The sequence below is a fragment of the Thamnophis sirtalis genome, unplaced genomic scaffold (assembly GCF_051295495.1).
Source record: "Thamnophis sirtalis isolate CommonGarterSnake01/CBP01778 unplaced genomic scaffold, rThaSir2_p1.2 scaffold_2, whole genome shotgun sequence".
NCBI lineage: Eukaryota > Metazoa > Chordata > Lepidosauria > Squamata > Natricidae > Thamnophis > Thamnophis sirtalis.
This window is the reverse complement of record NW_028261382.1, coordinates 23,968,908-23,987,307: the sequence shown is the minus strand read 5'-3', so window position 1 is coordinate 23,987,307 and position 18,400 is coordinate 23,968,908. Positions and strand designations below refer to the sequence as shown.

The window sequence follows — 18,400 nt, the reverse complement described above, 5'->3', positions numbered from 1 at the left end:
TGTAAGCCGCCCGGAGTCCTCTGGGATTGGGAGGCCTATAAATTCAATAAATGAAATGAAAATGAAATGAAATGGTCAACCTGCCATGAGTTGAGAATGGTATCCATGGGTGTCAATGAGCACAAATAAGAAGGACACCGGAAGTAATTCATCGCTCAAGTGGGCTCTGAGGATTCGGTTGCAAGGTTTGAAGTCACAGTTTGATCAGAAAAGATGAAATACTGTAAGAGAAGGCTTACAAAATAATGCTAACTCTGCAACCATACAGGTTTGCAGTTAACATTAATCAGGAAAATAGTACCAAGTTGCTGATTTTTCTGTCTGGATCTGGAAGTGAGCCAAAGAATGTCCCCTGCCATGCAGATATCAATGAAACAAAGGCTGGGGGAAAAATGACCCCAACCCCTCATAAGATGGAGGGGGTATATGATAGAATGGCACTCCTGAAGCCTGGGTGCCATCCTGTCACGTCCTGAGCCAAATGCACAGCCTTTTCATTAACTGAGGCTGGCAGCTAGCAGAAGTAGAGACGAGTTTCTCACAGATGTCAACTTCTGTATGGGAGAAAGGGAGGCTGCACTAGCAAGTAGGGGACGGAGGGAGAACTGGGAAGACTTCAAACGATCTGTTAGAGTTCTAGGGAAGGGGAGAAAAGTTGGCTGGAGATCCTGAGATGGAGCAGATAACATCACGCTCCTGAGCAGGGTCCAGAGAACTCTGCTGTGCTCCAAGATGGACCTCTAGGGGCATTTCTTTCACACAAATTGCTTTCATGAGAAGCTGAGGAGACTGATTTCCCATCCTGCCAGGCTGAGGCTGCTGCTCCCTGACTTAATTCTAAGTGGGAGCTAAGAAACTGCAATGCATATTTTTGTCAACATTGCAAGCTGCACATGCATCCAGTAGGGAGAGACAGTGAACTTAAACTCTTGGATACGTAAACAAAGCCTTTAATTGTTTTACTGGGGCTTTGCTATTAGTAGTCAGAAAGGCAGATAAAGCAATGGAAAAAGGAGGAGGCATCTATAGCTTATTTAGCCCCTGTAATTAATTTAATTCTGTCTAAAACATTTTATGGATAAAAATGAAAGTAATAACCAGTGGTGGGATTCAAATAATTTACCAACCGGTTCTCTGCCCTAATGACCAGCTGGGTAGGTGGGGCTCGGTGGTCATGTGATCATGTGGACGTGTCAATGTCACTCAGGTCGATGGGCACTTCACCTTAGTTGTTACAATGGTAATAAGAGTTAACTGGAGAGGCAGTTTCTGTAAGCAGGGCAATAAAGATTAGGCTAGAAACAACACCAGAATGTTTCCTTCCTGCCTTCCTTACAGGATTAGCCCTGTAAAGTGGGAAAAAACAAAAGATTTCTTCCAAAACCCAGTTGTCTGAATTGCTTAGAAAGTTACCAACTGGTTCTCCCGAATAAGTGGGAACTGGCTGAATCCCACCACTGGTAGTAACCTCCCCTATATTGCTAATAAAGGAAGGAGGAATCGACCAGACTCTCTGCTGTGTATTGTATTAATTCTTGTGCCCCCTCAAAGTCTCCTGATGACGAGGGTGACCTTTCAGAAGCACTAAAGGGTTGATGATATTTGGGCTCCTCTGCCCAAATAATCGTTCCTCTGGAAGATCCGAACCTTTCCAATCTGTACCTCTGTTCATTCTTACCTGGGCCAGCTTTGACACCATTGATGAGGCTCTTGCCAGGGCTGGTGTGGGCGCTTCGAGAACCCTCCTCTCGGTCTTCCATGGGTGGCTTGAGCAATTTCTCTTTCTTGGCTATCCCTGGTTTTGAAGACCTGTCAGATGGTTGCTTCATGGGACTAAGTAATGATTTATCAGCTTTTTGGTATGGGGCGGAGGACTTGGACTTGCCCAGTAGCTTCTTCAATGCTTTATTTTTCTCCTTCATGCCCTTCTTGGATATCTTGTCAAGTCTGTTCATGTTCTGCTCAATCAGCAACATTTCAGGATCCATCATGCAGACATCTGGATGTGGAGTCTGAGGCTGAGGGTCTGGCAAGGAAGCAGGTTGTGGGTCCTGGCCATACTTTGTGCCATGCTGGGAACTGCCTGCAGCTTTGTCTACTGGGAGATAATCAGTATCTTCATCTGAGTCCAGGGCTGCCTCAGCTGTAATTGAGGGGCATTCCTCTGTTTCAGGAGGAACATCTGAGTCTGACTGAGAAGTCCCTGAATCACTGGCAGAGGTGGGAGGAGTTTCTTCCAGAGCAGAAGTAGTTGGTCTATGGCCACCAGGAACTGAATGTGGCTTTCCTTTTACTGAAATAAGCCCTTTAACCTGTGAAAACTCACTGTCTTCTGATGAATCGTGAGGGCTTGGGTTGATGAATGATGGAGATAATTCACCCTTTCTTTGTTTACGCTCATATGCTTTCTGGCCACAGTTAGATATGGCTTTGAAGCCTGGTTCTACTGCTTGGCAAGTCTCCCCGTGCTCCTCTCTTTGGCTGCTCAACCGAGGATTTGGGAAGTCCTCCTGGGAAGGGCTCAACAGGGACAGGGGACGGCTCTGCCTTGCACTAACCTCCTCCTGCTCCTCCACTACCCACCTAGATTTTTCTGAAATGGGTGATGAATCATAGAAAGTGAGTGGACTGAGGCTGACTTCTGTGGGGCCATTAACTGTCGCTCCTGCCTCCTGCTGATCATGAAGAGAAGTGGCCAGGGCATTAGGAAGGGGAGTGGCGGCTGCTGGCCATTCTTGGGGGCTTGCTGGCTGTGGACAACAGCCAACTGTGCAAGTGGCTTTTGATGGCTGCCTGGCCATTGTGCTGGCAGAGGCCACATCCCCTACCGCATCTAAAGCAGCCTCTTCTGAAAGCAGTGGAGAGGTGATGTGTGGGCTCTGGGCCTCCGAGATGTATTGGAGGCTGGGGAAGGGGCTGTCACCTGTTGGCTGCCCTGCAGAGAGAGCGGTCCCTGAGAAAGGTTCCTCAGTGGGGCTGGATGACTGTTTGTGAATTGAATACTCTGGAGATGTCCACAAAGGGAGCTTTCCTTCTTCTTCATATAGCTCTACAAAGGGGGAATCCCCCTTTTTTGATACCTCTAAGTATTCATCTTCTTGGGCTTTCCCTGAAGAAGCAGGTTCAGGCATGTTTAAGATGAGAGATTTATGTTCCAAGTGGGAGGAGAAACGGGCTTCATGTCTGAACAAAATGGATGGCTCATGCTTTTCCAGACAGGAAAGTTCAAATCCAGAGGAAGAACAATCAAGTCCTTTAGGAAGGAGGACGGGTCCCTTTGGGGAGTCCTTGTCTTTAGCAGAGGCTGCAGGTGAAAAGCTTTTGGGGTCAACATCATCCCAGGCTTTTTCTAAGAGGCTCTTTTGCTCTTCCTCCTTGGAGTATTGTTCGATGACCACCTGGGACATATTTGAGCCCCCTTCCTGTCTGCTGAGATCTGCAAGGCTGCCACTGGCTGTTTTCTTGGAGTGACTTCCCTCTCCCAATGACCCATCATAGATTTCTTGTCCTGGGACAGAGATGTTACCCTTCTCTGACACAGTATAGAGTTCTTTGTGCTTTACCATTGGAGACCCTGATTCTTTTTCTGACCTCTCCTTGGCACCTTTCTCCAGCTCTGAGTCACTAGCACTATCTTCTCTTTCAGCTTTCTCATAATAAATATCTTTGGCATGAAAACCCATTGAGGACTCCTGCTTCTTACTGGGTTTTCTATCTGAAGGGCTCATCTTTTCAGGGGAAATGATTAGATCTTTCTGTTTAAACATGTCCCTGAAGGTTGTATCTCCCAAAGAGGAGGCAGGTTGGAGGTTCATTGGGCTTTCTGGTGGGCTTTCTTTAGATTGTGTGTCTGTGGATATCATGGAATGTGGATCCTGAAAACACTGCTCAGTAACCTCCGCATACTTAAAGGAATGCTCCATTGTAACCTTTGGCGAACTTGGGGATGAGAGTTCTTTCTCAGTAGGAGTGGAGAGGTAAGAATCTTCTTCTTTGGAGGAAATGGGGTAGAGGAACTCCTCCTTCTGAGGGCTCAAGGCTTGAGTACTCTTGGTCACTGCATCCTTTCCAGGACGGCCAACATCTGACATCATCACACTCCTATAGACATCAGCATACTGGAAAGTTTTTTCATGAGGGTAGGGAGTTGGTTCCCTCTCTTCATTCTCTTGCCCTTTCTCACCTGCCTTCGCATTGGAATCGTGCGACTCCAAAGAACCGGAGGGGTCCAGAGCACCTGACCACATAGAGCATTTGCTTTGGCCAAAGGAGTGTGTGTCTTGTGAAGGGATGTCAAGATCTCTGCTTCCTCTGCAATCTTGGTCAGGATAAAACTGTCTATTCTCCTCTGGCCCTGCATTCAGAAGAGTTGCAGAAGTTCTTGGCTGCTTTCTACTGGCATCTGCGTGATCAGGTGATTTCTCATCAGCATTTTGCTTTCCTTCCTGGGACTCCATAGCTTCACTCATGGGGTCAAAAGATGGGTGTGAGGTCACTTTCTCCATTACTTGATTAGATTGAGGGAGAGGTTCTTCTTCTTCTCCTTGCCCTGAAATGGGCATCTTAGCCTGGTGTGGAAAGGACAAAAAAGTCCATTCCAGACTTGATTTTGGCTTATTTTCAAGTTCAAAAGAGGGACTATTTTCAAAACTACAAAGCTCAACTTTCTCTGAATTCAAAATATCTTGATTGGGATGTGCTTGGGGAGCTGGCTTTTCTTTAAACGTAGGCTTGTCATCTACAAATAAAAAGCCATCCTTCTCGTTGGCAGGGTCTCCCTGAAAGGAGCCATGTTCAGCATCCAAACTATCCTGTTTGGGAATGTCTTCACTCTCCAGAGAGCAAATGTTTTCTTCCTTCTTAGTAGATATGTCTACCTTGTCATCCAAAAATGTAGACTCTCCCTTTTCTTTGTCATATTTCATTTGCTGTTCTTTGCATGGTACTTCGTTCATTACCTCTGGAAACCACACTTTCTTCTCGTAATTTATTTCTCTCATATAAGGATTTTCTATTTTTGGAGATAGATCATTTATTTTCTCTTTCTTTCCTATAAATTGACAAGGCTCTTTCTCTCCAGATGAAACTTCCAAGGCACTGCTATCTAAAACTGGGCTCACTGATGTGAAGCTTGAGGACTTAGATTCTGGAGATGTTTGTTTGGGAGACAGTTCCTTGCAAGTTTGTTTTTCTGTTAAAGAAGCTGATCTTTCATTTTCCAGAAAAGGGTCTGCTGAAGGCTTTATTATGGTGGCATCTAGAAATGGACTTTGCTGAAAATTTAAAGAGGAACTGCATGGATCCTCTTTTATATCAGCTTCTGATCTTTCATCTGTACTTGGACTCTCTTCTGCTGAAGCTTGGTGTTTAGTTTTAGGACACACTTGTTCCCCAAGCATGCCCAATGATGTTTCTTTAGTAGGGCTCTCTTTCATAAGCAGAAGTGTAGCATCCCTTGGAGAAATTTCTTCTTTGAATAAATATGAAGGGGTTTCTTCATGAAGACTCAAAACAAATTTACTATCTTCTGAAGAAGCAGACTCTTTTTGCTCTAAGCCAGTTTCTGTCAAATGCAAACCCACTTGAAATATTTCAGTGATAAAATTATCAGAATATGATGTCTTCCCAGGGATTTCATCTGTAAAAGAAGATGCCTTTTCTTCCCCTGGCAAATTAATGATTTGTGAAGATTTTTCATCTCTAGATATGTCTGAAATTGCTTCCCATCCTTTTGGTGGTGGTATTTCTGAAGCAGAGAACTCTTCAGTCCCAGGCCTAACAATATGTTCATGGGAAGCTTCCTTGGCAGTGCCAATATTTTTAGATGATGCATCTTTTAAGGTCTCTAGAAGGTTATCTTTAGTGGGAAGCTCCAGGTCAGAAATATCAATAGTTTCTTGTTTGTGGTAGAAGCTTATTGCTAGCTCCTCTTTCTCCAAATGCTGGCTCCTGACTTCATTCGGTGCAGATAAAAATCCTGCACGCAGGATGGCTGCTGCTTCCAGGCCATGCATGTCATGAAGGCACATCTCCTTGATTTCATGATGCTTCCCCTCGCCTTCAAATGTTCTGGATACATTCATTGCTCTGTTGGGTCTTTCTACTTCAATCCCCATTATAGGAGATTTTGCTGCCTTTTCAAACATCTCTGCTTCTGTGGAGTCCATTTTTTCCTCTATAGGGGATTGATGAAAAGGTGTGTGCCCTGCACTAGTGGGAGATGCCATCTTGACTGTGCTATCATCAGGGCTTATGCAGCGATCTTCAGCATCGCCAGAGCCTTGTTGTACATGCAACAAGTGTGCATTTGCTTCGCTCAAAAGCAGGGTTGTTTCTTGAGGTCCTTCCATAGATATATCACCGGAACTATCTCCCAGGGGCCCTTGTTGTAAAAACAGTAGGGCATCATAATGTTCTTCTGCTTGCCAAGGCCTCTCAAAGTGTGGGATTTCTTGCTGCTGCTGCTGTAAAACTTTCTTGCAGGCTTCAAGTTTCTGCTCATTTTCGATTTGACTATGGAAGTCTTCTGGAGGAGGAGACTTAAAGCCTTTGTCCTCTTCTAGGGAAGATGTGGGAGAAATAGTACCAGCAGAAGGTACGTAATCTAGGCCTTGGGTGACCTCTGTTCGAGAGGAAGGTATGCTGTTCACTGTATCCAACAGGAAAGAACTTTTGCCTGTTTCTTCTGTCTGTGGCGCTGTGATTGATGCAACTGATTGGTCTTCAGCGACAGAAGTGGCAAAGGAGGAAAGTTTGTCACATTCTGTAATGGATGTTGCTGAAGAGACATGCTCCTCTTCTGCCAAAGGGGCTGCCACAAGATTTGTAGGATAGGCAAGGATTTCAGGTTCCTGTCCTTTGGCAACTTCAGGTGCTGTAAGAGTCTGGATCCCATTGGCAACTTCAAAGGTGTCTGTCTGATCTGATCCTGCAATGTCATAACTGCCAATGTCTGGCTTGAAGTGTGCCATCTTCTCCTCTTGCTCATCATGGATCTCCTCATCCGAGATGGTCTGTTCTGTCTCTGAGTAGCCGGGGATGGTTTCGTCTTGGATGTAGGAAATATGTTCTCCTGATGGGAAAGGCATGCCTCCCAAATGAGAGTCCTCCCTTTCCCTTATCCCTGGTGACTTCCCAGGTACTTTGCTTGAGTTCACTCTTTCTGTCTTGTGTTCTTTTCCTTTCCCATCAGAAAGCAAAGATGGGTCTTGAGGCAGCTGAACTTGAGAAAGCTCTTTCTTTACTAACTCTTCATCTTTTGCCTTTACATCATCTTCTAATGTCCATTCCAGCTCTGCCTTTTTAAACACATCTTTCTTTTTCAAGCTTGCGTCTTCTCTTGCGGACACCCAATCCCTTCCTGAAGCAGCAGTTTTTTCTTCCCTATGTGATAGTATCTGATCTTTTCCTTTTCCTGGAAATTCTCCAACACTCCTTCTCATGTTCTCATCCAGTTCTTGCCCAAGAGGCTCTGCTAGGGTTGCTTTTTCATTGGGTTTTTCAGATGATTTGCCTGCTTCTACCACCTCACCTTCTGGGAAAACCATCTCCTCCCCTGGCATGGCCAGAGAAGGAAATCCTGAACTACTGCTCCCTTTGGATATCAGCACCCCCTTTTCAGCAGCTAGGTCACAGGGATCCTGCCTTTCCGTATGCTTGGAGACTGCCTCTGCCACTAAAGGAGCAGAGGCAGGATGAGGTTCTTTTGGCTCTTCACAACTCAGCTCCTCAAAATCCTTGGTCAGGTCCTCTGGGGAAGATATCACAAGCCTCTCCTCAGCTATAAATGGTGGGCCTTGAGGCTGCTGCTGGTTTTTTGGAACAGCTGGAGGCTTCTGTTCTCCAGTGGTGCACTTTTCACTTTTAGTACGAACTTTATCAGTTTTAATTCTACTGGGAACTTTTGCCTTGTATAAAGTCTTCCTTACTTCAGGGGTAAATGCCTTCAAGTCTGGCTTAGAAATTTTTTTCAACTCTGATTTAGCTTCTTTCTTTTTTTCATCTTTCCTTGAATCTTTCCTTTCTTCTTTTTTCCCATCATCTTTTTTAATCTCCCTCTTCTCCTTTTTAACATCTTTCTTTTCTTTGTCTCTCTTTTCTTCCAGTTTAGAAATTTTCTCTTTCAGATGTTTTTTGCCAACTTTGTCTTTGGCAAGTTTTCTTTTCTCAGCTTTAAGGGCATCGCTGGAGTCAATTTTTACTTTCTCTGTTTTAACCAATTTCTCTTGAAGCATTTCAGAATGCTCTTTTCCCTTTCTCTCAGTTTTAGCCTCTTTTACTGTCTCCATCTTCATCTCTTTAGAGCCCTCTTCAGTAACTATCTTTGTTGTAGGCGGCTTAAGGGATAATTTGAGGCTCTCTTTACTGTCTGTCCGTTGTTTAATCTTGGACTGTTTAAGCACAGAAGAGGGTGTGACAGAAGCCATATCTTTCTGGGTAGCTACAGGATACTTCAGAAAATCAAGATGCTTGAGTTTCTCAAGACCTTCCAAAATCTTATTTTGTGGTGCATTTCCTGGAAACAAAACTCGTATAATTTTTTCTGTTGGTCCTGCAGGAAGCCACACTACAAGGGCTGTGATGGATGTTAGATAGGGAACCGAAATCTCCCCTTCTTTCCCATTGCTAAGGATAATGCCTGTCTTGGCTTTACTGTTTCCAGTCCACTTCTGCATGAGAAACTGCATCTCCTTGCTCTCTTTGACGGGGTTCAAGATGTACATGTCCAATTTCCCAACACCCATTTTGTGGAACAGAGTGATTGGCTCAACAGTATTGGTGACCACTCTGTAGAGAGGCTCTGGCTTGATGCTTAGCCTGTTGAGGTACTGCAGGGTCAGGCTGGCTTCTGCAATGCTTCTTTTGACTTTCATGGATGACTCTGGCATTCGAAGCTTCTCAGGAACATTGAAGAAAACCACCCCAAGCTCTGGGGACAGAAGGTTTTTTATCCAGTCACTGTAGTTAGTGGATCCCTGTGACTGCTCTTCTTCCTGCTCAGCAATCTTCCTCTGCAAGAGTCCATTAATACCAGGGAGATTGTCAGCTCCAATATGGGTCAGGAGAATTGAGTCAATCCTATCCAGATGTCGGACCAGTTTCCAGAAACAGGACTTCCTGTCTGAGCCACCATCAACCAGAATGTTGAATCCATTGACAGCAAAGAGAGCAGAGTCCCCCCTTCCTCCTGGGAATATGTAGCAGCAGGGCTTGGAGAGCTTTAGAAACCCCCCCGAGTTTGGGGGTTCCAGAAGATCAAAGGGGGATGGGACATCCACTGTCTCAGAGACATATTCAGCAAATTCAGATATCCCATCCATCTCAGGCAGGACTGAATCAGGATTAACTCTCAGGCAATAAAGGTCTTGGAAACTGGAGTGTCGAAGATTTCTCCAATCTCCTTCTCCCAAGCACGATATGGTGAGGGAGGTTTTAGAAGCTGGATTGGTATTACTGAGAAGCTGGGTGACCTACAAGAGTTTAAAACAAGTTATAATAATGAAATCTTCTTGATTAAGTTCAAAAATTATTTTAGTGAATACTATGCAAATTCATCTTAATTAAAAAAAATACTACACAATCGATCAATAATCTATAGATCCGTCTGTTACTCCTGGATAACCTACAACTATTTTTAGTAGAAACATGTTTATTTATTAAATTTATATGAAATATAGACATATATTTATGTTACATTTATATGAATTATACACATAAAGATGCTATTTAATCATTATATTGACTAGAAGAGCAGGTACTAGAGAGGAATTTTTAAAGAGTCTAAGAAAGTATCTAAGATCTCTGGAATATATAATTATACAGTTCAGATGATGGAAAACATGCTGAATGTTTCTGAATTAATGCCATGTGGCGAGTCTCCATATAAAAATGTCTCCAGCGCAACAACTCAAATTGCTAGTGCTGAAGGTAGCTTATGGCTTAAGACAAAATTTACTAGACTCCCAAAATTAAATTCAAGGTAGGAGGAACTAGTGGCAAGGGAACAAAGCCAGCTGATTCAATTGGAATCCAAGTTTACCCACTCATGAAGCTTACCTCTGGATCTGCAAATATGCCGGTGAGTTTCTGGTAGGTGAAAGTCCCAGTCTGCAGAATCAAATCACCTCCCTGGTCAGAGGTTTGCCCACACAGGACTAGCAGCTTGTGGGCAGAAGGGCCACATATCAAAGAACGGACCTGTTCATATCAGAGATGGATTTCAGCTTCCTATTCATGACTTCTGGGTTTTCAGAACTTTATAACAGAAGTGCCCCACCTTCCCCAAGGTTTAGAAACACCTGCCAAGCTCTGTGATGTTTTTGGACTCATATTCACCCAACAGTGTTAAGGAGAATCAATACACTGCAGTTAAATAAAGAGGAAGAGCAGGAGGTCAGCTTACTTTTTAGAAAGCAGGGCCTGGATGCCGTAGTTAAGCACACAATTTTGAGGAATGGCTCAAGACATTTACACATTTTAGCTCATATTTGACAGGCCATTGTACAGTTCCGTTGCAACAACTGTGACAAAACCAGACATGCTGGCCTTCTATGTTTTTACCTCTGACACAGCGCTCCACTCGTCAGGATTGACTAAGATGACGGTGTCCAGGTCCTCGCTCTGGTGATGGAGGGTCCTCTGACCTGGAGAGAAGGAGAGAAGCTTTGTTTTTCAAATAGATCTGCCAATTGCAATAGGTCCCATTTGCTTTAACACTCAAGACCATTATGACCAGGTCTTTGCTGAATTCTTCAGGTGGAAAGTCTTCAAGTCTAGAGTCGATTATGACTACTCATGTTGATATTTTCTCCCGTTCATTCTCCTGAACTATGAACCAACCGCAAGGAAATTCCACTTGGTTTTCAGGGCATCTGGTGGGAAATTATGGCAGGCTGACATCTTTGAAGGAGCCGTGAGCATTGTCTGGAAGGTGCTTTCTGGTTAATGTGATCTTGTCAGATCAATTGTATAATAAATTGCACTCTGGACAGCAGCCCCTCATGAGTAAACTGCAGAAGTTTTGCAGAGGGTTTGAAAATTGAGCTGCTGGAAGTTCCAGGATTCCATTTGTGCTCTTAATTGTGATTTAACCTATATAGGGCATTAAGCCCCACCTTCCTCATTTCTTCATCAATCTGGGAAGTAATTAATCTACAGGTAGAGATTTATTTATTTTTTGGCAAAGATAAGATTCCTTGCAATGAGCTAAACCTTATTTTGGGATTAGAAAAAAAAGAAAAAAAAGCGAAAGACACTTTGATTTTTAAATGGATGAGGTGTAGTCTCCCCCCCCCAAAAAACCCCTTATTTTTATAATTTTTACCTTTAACAAAAATGCTTTGGTATAAATTTGCTCCAAGCCAGTTAAAGAGACCAGACCTTCTTGGCAATACTTTGTTTCCTGTTAAAGATTCTACATGGAGTCCACATGACAAAAAAGCTAATGAACTAGACTTGGAGATGTAATGTTGTTGTAGCTTACAGAGATATACTAAAAGAAAATTGTTAAAGCCACACAAAGATAAAAGGAAAAAAAGTGGGGCAGGCTTGTATTTTACTTTTGCTTGCTTGAAATACTTTCTTCTTTGGTTTATAATATACAATACTAGAAAAATGGCAAGGAGGGGCTTTCTAGAGCAATCTTCAGAAAAAAAATAATCATATCAGATATGCTTCAGAAATTATTTGAAGAAATGGGAAATTTATTTATAATTCTGTTTGCGATTCACAGCTGTTTCAGAGGTTTCTTGACACACTTTTCCATCTTTTTCTCAAAATAATGCCAGCAGCTTGCAAAACAAAATCATGAGTCAATCTGTCAGCCTCTGTTTTGCTGCTTGCTTTTCAGATGCCATTGAAACGGGGAGTGGGGGGATGGTATTTGGGTGTAGGAAATATTCTGTACAGGAGAGATTGTAAGAAGGGAGTTGTTCTCACTATCTACTGCGCATGTAGCGGGGAGAGGAGTTTCCCACCAAGGCCAACTGTCCGGCATACCAACCTGATGATGATTTTTGAAGATGTCTCCCACATGACACCTTTGAAGTAATTGGGTTGGATTATGAGCTGGGATTACCAAGGGGAGGGGAATGGGTCATACATCGATATGCTTTTATCTCATATCCAGCTTTGCTTAGCTTCTATTTATTTATAACCAGTAAAAGTACTCTTAATTCTGCAAAATGGAGTTTCTTTCTTGGTTATTAAGTGAAGCAGCCCTGACACAATCTTTTTATATTGCTAAGAGAAAATCTGGTTTTCATTCCTTCAAATACATTCTTTGCGGAATTTAATAGATTCAGAATAGAATCTCTGATGAATTGCACTGTGTGCACAATTATTTGGCAAGTGACTTAAGTTAAACCATATCATCATTTTTATGCATTTTTCTACCTCCAAGCTGTATAAACGGGAATGCTTAGTGGATGCAAGCCCTTTCAGGTGATCTGTATTTGAGTATTGAGGGAGGGTGTCAACTAAGGAGATCAACACCCTATATCAAGATGTGCATAATTATTAGGCAGCTTCTTTTCCTCAGGCATAATGGGCGAAAAAAGAGATTTAACTGACTCTGATAAGTCAAAAGTTGTAAAAAGTCTTTCAGAGGGATGCAGCACTCTTGTTAAGATATTGGAGTGGGATCTAACGTTTTGTTGCCGCAAGAAATGTGTTGAGAAAAAGACGCAAATTAACTGCCAAAGATTTGAGAAGAATCAAATGTGAGACTACCAGGAACCCATCCTCCTCCAGCGCTGTCATCTTCCAGAACTGCAACCCACCTGGAGTGCCCAGAGGTATAAGGTGTTGAGTGCTCAGAGACACGCCCAGGTGAGGAAGGCTGAAACCCGACCACCACTGAACAAGACACACAGGTTGAAACGGCAAGACTGGGCCAAGACATAGCTGAATATTTTCCAAAGGTTTTAGGGACTTGTTAGGTAAGCTCCCCATTGGGAGAGCGAGTACGTTCAGAAAAGCATTGTGAGAATGTTGTTGGAGAACACGCAAACCAGCATACAGAGATACTGCAGTTTAAGTAGGCTTTTACTTTCGTGGAAATAGAGGTATCAGAGTCCATCAAACAGTCCAAGTCATACATGGTTAAGACAATCAGTCATCAATATCTTTCAGTTAGGGATAATCCAAATAATATAGTCCATAATAATACAAACAACCCGGTATACAAAGTTTGCTAGGAGTTGCAAAACTTACAATAGCTCATGCTGATCACAATATGGCACTTCTAACAGCCAGCTTCCAGATCAGATCAGATCAGAACCTAACAGTGATTCTGGCTCCCTCTTATGGCCAATTGAGGAAACAGCAACCAATCACATTTTACAGCATGATTTAAAGAAACCGGTAGAGCATTGTTACATGATTTATATATTGCCAACCCAACCATTAGATTATATTCCTAACATTCTCCCCTTTGGGTAGGACAATATATAAAGTTTATAATCTTAATCCGTATTCCTCGCAACAACGTTTATGCTTTATATTACCTTGGGCCTTAGTAAAATGATCTGCAATGTTATGTTCAGACATGCAGTACTCCAGTGAAACTAATTTACCATTCACACTTTGCCTTACATTTAGATATCTTAGATCAGTGTGTTTTGACCTAGTTTTTACAGCAAGATTGGATGCCATCTGAATTGCTGCTTGATTGTCTTCATAAACAACAATAGGATTTCGTATGTCAATCCCCATATCAAGTAGGAGTTGTTTATAACAAATCAAATCCATACATAATAATGACAAACATGAAAATTCAGCCTCCATAGTTGATAGACTTAAATGTTTTTGTCTAAGAGACCGTCATCCAATTAGTGCTTTTCCCAGTTATACAACAAACCCTGATGTTGATTTCCGTGTAGACACATTTATAGCAAAATGTGCATCAGCATATGCAGTTAAACTCAGATCATCCTTAGGTTCTAAATACAATGCATAATGCATCATTTATTTAAGATATCTTAATACCCTCTTAGCAGCTTTTCAGTGCCTTTCAGTAGGTTCAGCATTAAACCTGGCTAATTGATTTACACTATATGCTATGTCGGGCCTTGACCAATTACTGAGATAAGATAAGCTACCAATTAGGGACTGATAAATACCTTCATCGAAAACAGGGCTTTGTATGTCATCACGGCTAAATCCTGACTCATTGGAGTTTTACACAGTTCCATCCCAAGCATCCTGAGTAGCTGGTTAATCTTCTCAGTTTGTGAGATTTTGTATCCTCCCCTAGTTTTATCTATTTGTAAACCAAGATATTGCCTACTCTCACCAAGATGTTTTATACTGAACTAAGTCCTTAACAGTGTTATAATCCTCATAGTGATTTTAGTGATTAATGCTATGTCATCAATGAACAATAGCAACAATGAAATCACATCATTACTTTCTTTTTTAAACAAACATGGATCAGCCATGCCAGCTTTGAAACCTATCTTAGTTAACTCTTTAACTATACAGTTGCAAGAAAAAGTATGTGAACCCCTTGGGATTATGTGGAGTTTTGCATGAATTGGTCATAAAATATGCTCTGAACTTCATCTAAGTCACAACAATAGAAAAACAGTCTGCTGAAAATAATACTACACAAACATTAGATGTTGCCATGGTTTAATTGCACATAACATGTAAACATTCACAGTGCAGGGAGGAAAAAGTATGTGAACCCTTGGTCTTAATAACTTAATAACCTTCTTTGGCAGCAATAACCTCAACCAAATGTTTCTTGTAGTTGCAGATTAGACCTACACAACGATCTGGAGTAATTGTGGACCACTCCTCTTCACAAAACTGTTTCAGTGTAGCAATATTCTTGGGATGTCTGGTGTGAATCGCTCTCTTAAGGTCATGCCACAGCATTTCAATTGGCTTGAGGTCAGGACTCTGACTGGGCCACTCCAGAGGGTGTATTCTGTGCTGTTGAAGCCATTTTTGTGTTGACTTACTTGTATGCTTTGGGTCATTGTCTCCCCTGCGGAGCTTCAGTTGGCAGACAGATGGTCGTACGTTTTCCTGCAAAATGTCTTGATAAACTCTGGAATTCATTTTCCCATCAATGACAACAATCCGTCCAGGCCCTGAGGCAGCAAAGCAGCCCCAAACCATGATGCTCCCTCCGCCATGTTTTACAGTGAGGATGAGGTTTTGATATTGGTGTGCTGTGCCTTTTTTTCTCCACACATAGTATTGTGTGTTTTTCCCAAACTCCTCAATTTTGGTTTCATCTGTCCACAGTATATTTTGCCAGTAGTGCTGTGGAACATCCAGGTGCTCTTTTGCAAACTTCAAACGTGCTGCAATATTTTTGGGGGGACAGCAATGGCTTCCTCCGTGGTGTCCTCCCATGTACTCCATTCTTGTTTAATGTTTTCCTTATTGTAGATGTGTCAACAAAAATGTTAGCATGTGCCAGAGATTTCTATAGGTCTTTAGCTGACACTCTAGGATTCTTCTTTACCTCATGAAGCATTCTGCACTGTGCTCTTGCAGTCATTTTTACAGGACGACCACACCTAGGGAGAGTAGCAAGAGTGCTAAACTTTTTCCATTTGTAGACAGTCTGTCTTACCATGGACACATGAACATCAAGGCTTTTGGAGATACTTTTGTAACCCTTTCCAGCTTCATACAAGTCAACAATTCTTGATCGTAGGTCTTCTGAGAGCTCTTTTCTGCGAGGCATGGTTCACATCAGACAGTGCTTCTTGAAACCAGTAAACCCACAACAGGTGTGTGTTTTTAAAGGGCAGAACAGCTGTCAGCAACATATCCAATATCATTACACTGACTGGAGTCAAGGTTGGCTCACTCCTGGCTCCAATTAGCTCTTGGAGACGTCATTAGGCTAGGGGCTCATATACTTTTTCCTCCCTGCACTGTGAATGTTTACATGTTATGTACAATTAAACCATGGCAACATCTAATGTTTGTGTAATATTATTTTCAGCAGACTGTGTTTGTCTATTGTTGTGACTTAGATGAAGTTCAGAGCACATTTTATGACCAATTCATGCAAAACTCCATGTAATCCCAAGGGGTTCACATACTTTTTCTTGCAACTGTACATTGATTCCACTCATATCCTGATTGCTTCAAGCCTTAAAGACTCTTTTTCAACCTCCAGCAATCAGTTTTACTATCAGTTTTAAATCCTGCAAGCTTCTGTAAATATATAGTATGTTACAATGGTGCATGAAGATATGCTTTCTCTACATCTAAATGGTTAACTATATATTCATTCTTAGCTGCCCACACTAATGCTGCATGTAACATTGTAGCCTTTAAACTAGATGCGTGAGGGAGATGGGTAACTTATAAATTTGATAGATTAAATAGATGGAGGGAGGGAGGGAGGGAGGGAGGGAGGGAGGGAGAGAGAGAGAGAGAGAGAGAGAAACCTTTTCCTATACGTGTCGTGTGTGAGCAAGCGTGCCTGGTAACCCTGGGTTCCTGGTAATGGGGCTACTGCCCTCTTAGATCTGCTTACCTGCTTCTGAATTCTGCCCCAGATGCTCTAAGAGTGATAAGATGCCAATGGGACAATCTAAGAGTGACCCCTTGTGGAGATGATGAATTGTGAAGGATGGCCTGCTATACTGAGCTGAGAGAAAACTAGGGGATCCCAATCATGTCTTGCCCAGTGGAACCTTGCTGAAGGACATCCAGTCGGTGGAGTTCTTTCAACTGTTTGTGCTGTGGGATATAAACCTCCAAGTAGGAATTTCTGGAAACTATTGGAAATTCATTGTACCATAGCAACCATGGGTTTGTCACGAAATGTCACACCCAATCCACAGAGGCGGCTATATGCTAAGAGTCTAGCATCAAGACCTTGTCTTCACCTCCAAATGGTTGACGTGCAACCTGAAACTGGGCAATGTGAAGGTTCCCTGCCTTGACCTGCCTGAGTTTTCTCCCACCGGTAACAGTGGGAAGAATGATCTACCCAGGCAGGAGATTCAGAAGCATCTCTAAGCTCTTGGCAAGCTCAGCATGTGGTCAAGGTCTGGATTGCAAAGATCCCCTGAGCAGCCTCTTCCTACGCCCAGGGGCTTCTTGCTCTACACTGGAGCTCTGAACCAGCCGTAAAGAGCTCTGGAACGAAACTAGAAGCCCACTTATAACCAAGCTTCCTTTCTCTGCAGTGGAAGATGCCCCAGATCCCTCCTCAGGAGGAGGCAGAAGCCTCTCCTGTAAGCAGCCCTGAGATCTTGGCAGAATATCCCCCCCCCCAACTCTCCAATTTGCTCTGGCCTGGACTGAGAGGATGAGGGATGGGAGGCAGGACAGTGACCCCTGAAGGAGCCTTTAAGGGGAGTCCTTTGCCTGCAGGGGCAGCCCAGAAAGGAGATCTGCTCTACTCCCGGAGACAGGCGTCCCCTCCACCCAGCCTCCCCTTGAGGCCCTGCGGGGACGCCCCAGAGGAGCCCACCGGCGGATGGCTAGACGCTGCTGAGGCACTGGGCCTCCCTGCGCGTGACCTTCTCCGGCCGGGAAGGAGAAGGGCGGCACTCCTGCCGCTTTCCGACCTTCGGGGCCGAGGCCTGGGGGGCTTCTCCAGGTCGGGACCTTTCCTTCCTTTTGCCCAATCCACCGGAGACGCTTTCAGGGGTCCCACACGGCTTGCCTGCATTTCCGCCGATCGCCGGAGGGACGGGCCCCAATAGCCGGCATGGCGCCCGGGGCAATAGCGCGATCGCTGAGCTCGAGGGGGAAGCAGCCGCGGGGCCGGGAGACCCCGCCGGATCAGCCACGGCCGCTCCGCCTCCTGTTCCCGAGGCCGCCGCTCACGCCTCGACTGGACGCCGGCAGCTGGGCCCCGGGGATGGGCGGGGCGCCGGGCGTTCGGAGCAGAGGGCGCCAGCTGCGGAATTTGCCGCAGTGGGCGCGCCGGGCGAGCGTGCGCCGCAAGTTCCCGAGCTTCCCTCCCAGCGGGAGACTTGGCGGGCGTTGGCCGAGGAGCCCTCCCCGCAGGCCGAAAAGCGGCTCGGGCGAGCGGCTTCGGAGGGCGGCGGGCAGGTGCCGCCCTCTCCCCGGCGGAGGCTGGGGAGCTTCGGTCGGCGCGCCCAGGCGGACCCCCCCCCCGCTACCAAAGGCGTCCCCGCGGGAGATCCTGGGGGGCTAATAGGGCCGAGCCTCCTCGCGCCGGACAATCAGGGCCGCCCCGCGGGCCTCCTCCGCCGGCTGGATGCGCAGAGCGCCGAGGGGATGCCCGGCCGCCCGCCCGCTTCTCTGCAGCTGCCGCCGCGCGCCCAGCCTCACCTGCCCGGCGACGGCCGTTCCTCGCGGGGTCCCCTGCCGGCACCGCCCTCCGTTCGGATGCCCGCGGCAACTAGCCTGCCGGCGGGCCCGGCAACACCAAACTGCTGCTGCTGCTGTC

At 44.6% G+C, this 18,400-nt stretch overlaps 1 protein-coding gene across 2 annotated transcripts in view; it reads right to left on the bottom strand.

Annotated features, from left to right (window-relative positions):
• The window catches only part of MAP1A (microtubule associated protein 1A), a 62,677-nt gene that overhangs the window by 15,556 nt on the left and 28,721 nt on the right, over positions 1 to 18,400 (bottom strand). The window contains exons 1-4 of one of the 2 annotated variants that reach the window (XM_087704450.1): positions 18,283 to 18,317; positions 10,561 to 10,643; positions 10,057 to 10,197; positions 1,679 to 9,470 (exon numbers count right to left, since the gene is read on the bottom strand). In XM_087704450.1, the coding sequence (XP_087560576.1) occupies positions 1,679 to 9,320 (7,642 nt within the window). In that variant the 5' untranslated portion in view covers positions 9,321 to 9,470; positions 10,057 to 10,197; positions 10,561 to 10,643; positions 18,283 to 18,317. Of the gene's footprint in view, positions 1 to 1,678; positions 9,471 to 10,056; positions 10,198 to 10,560; positions 10,644 to 18,282; positions 18,318 to 18,400 lie in introns of those variants that run through there. The other variant, XM_014070398.2, reaches the window with a different exon arrangement.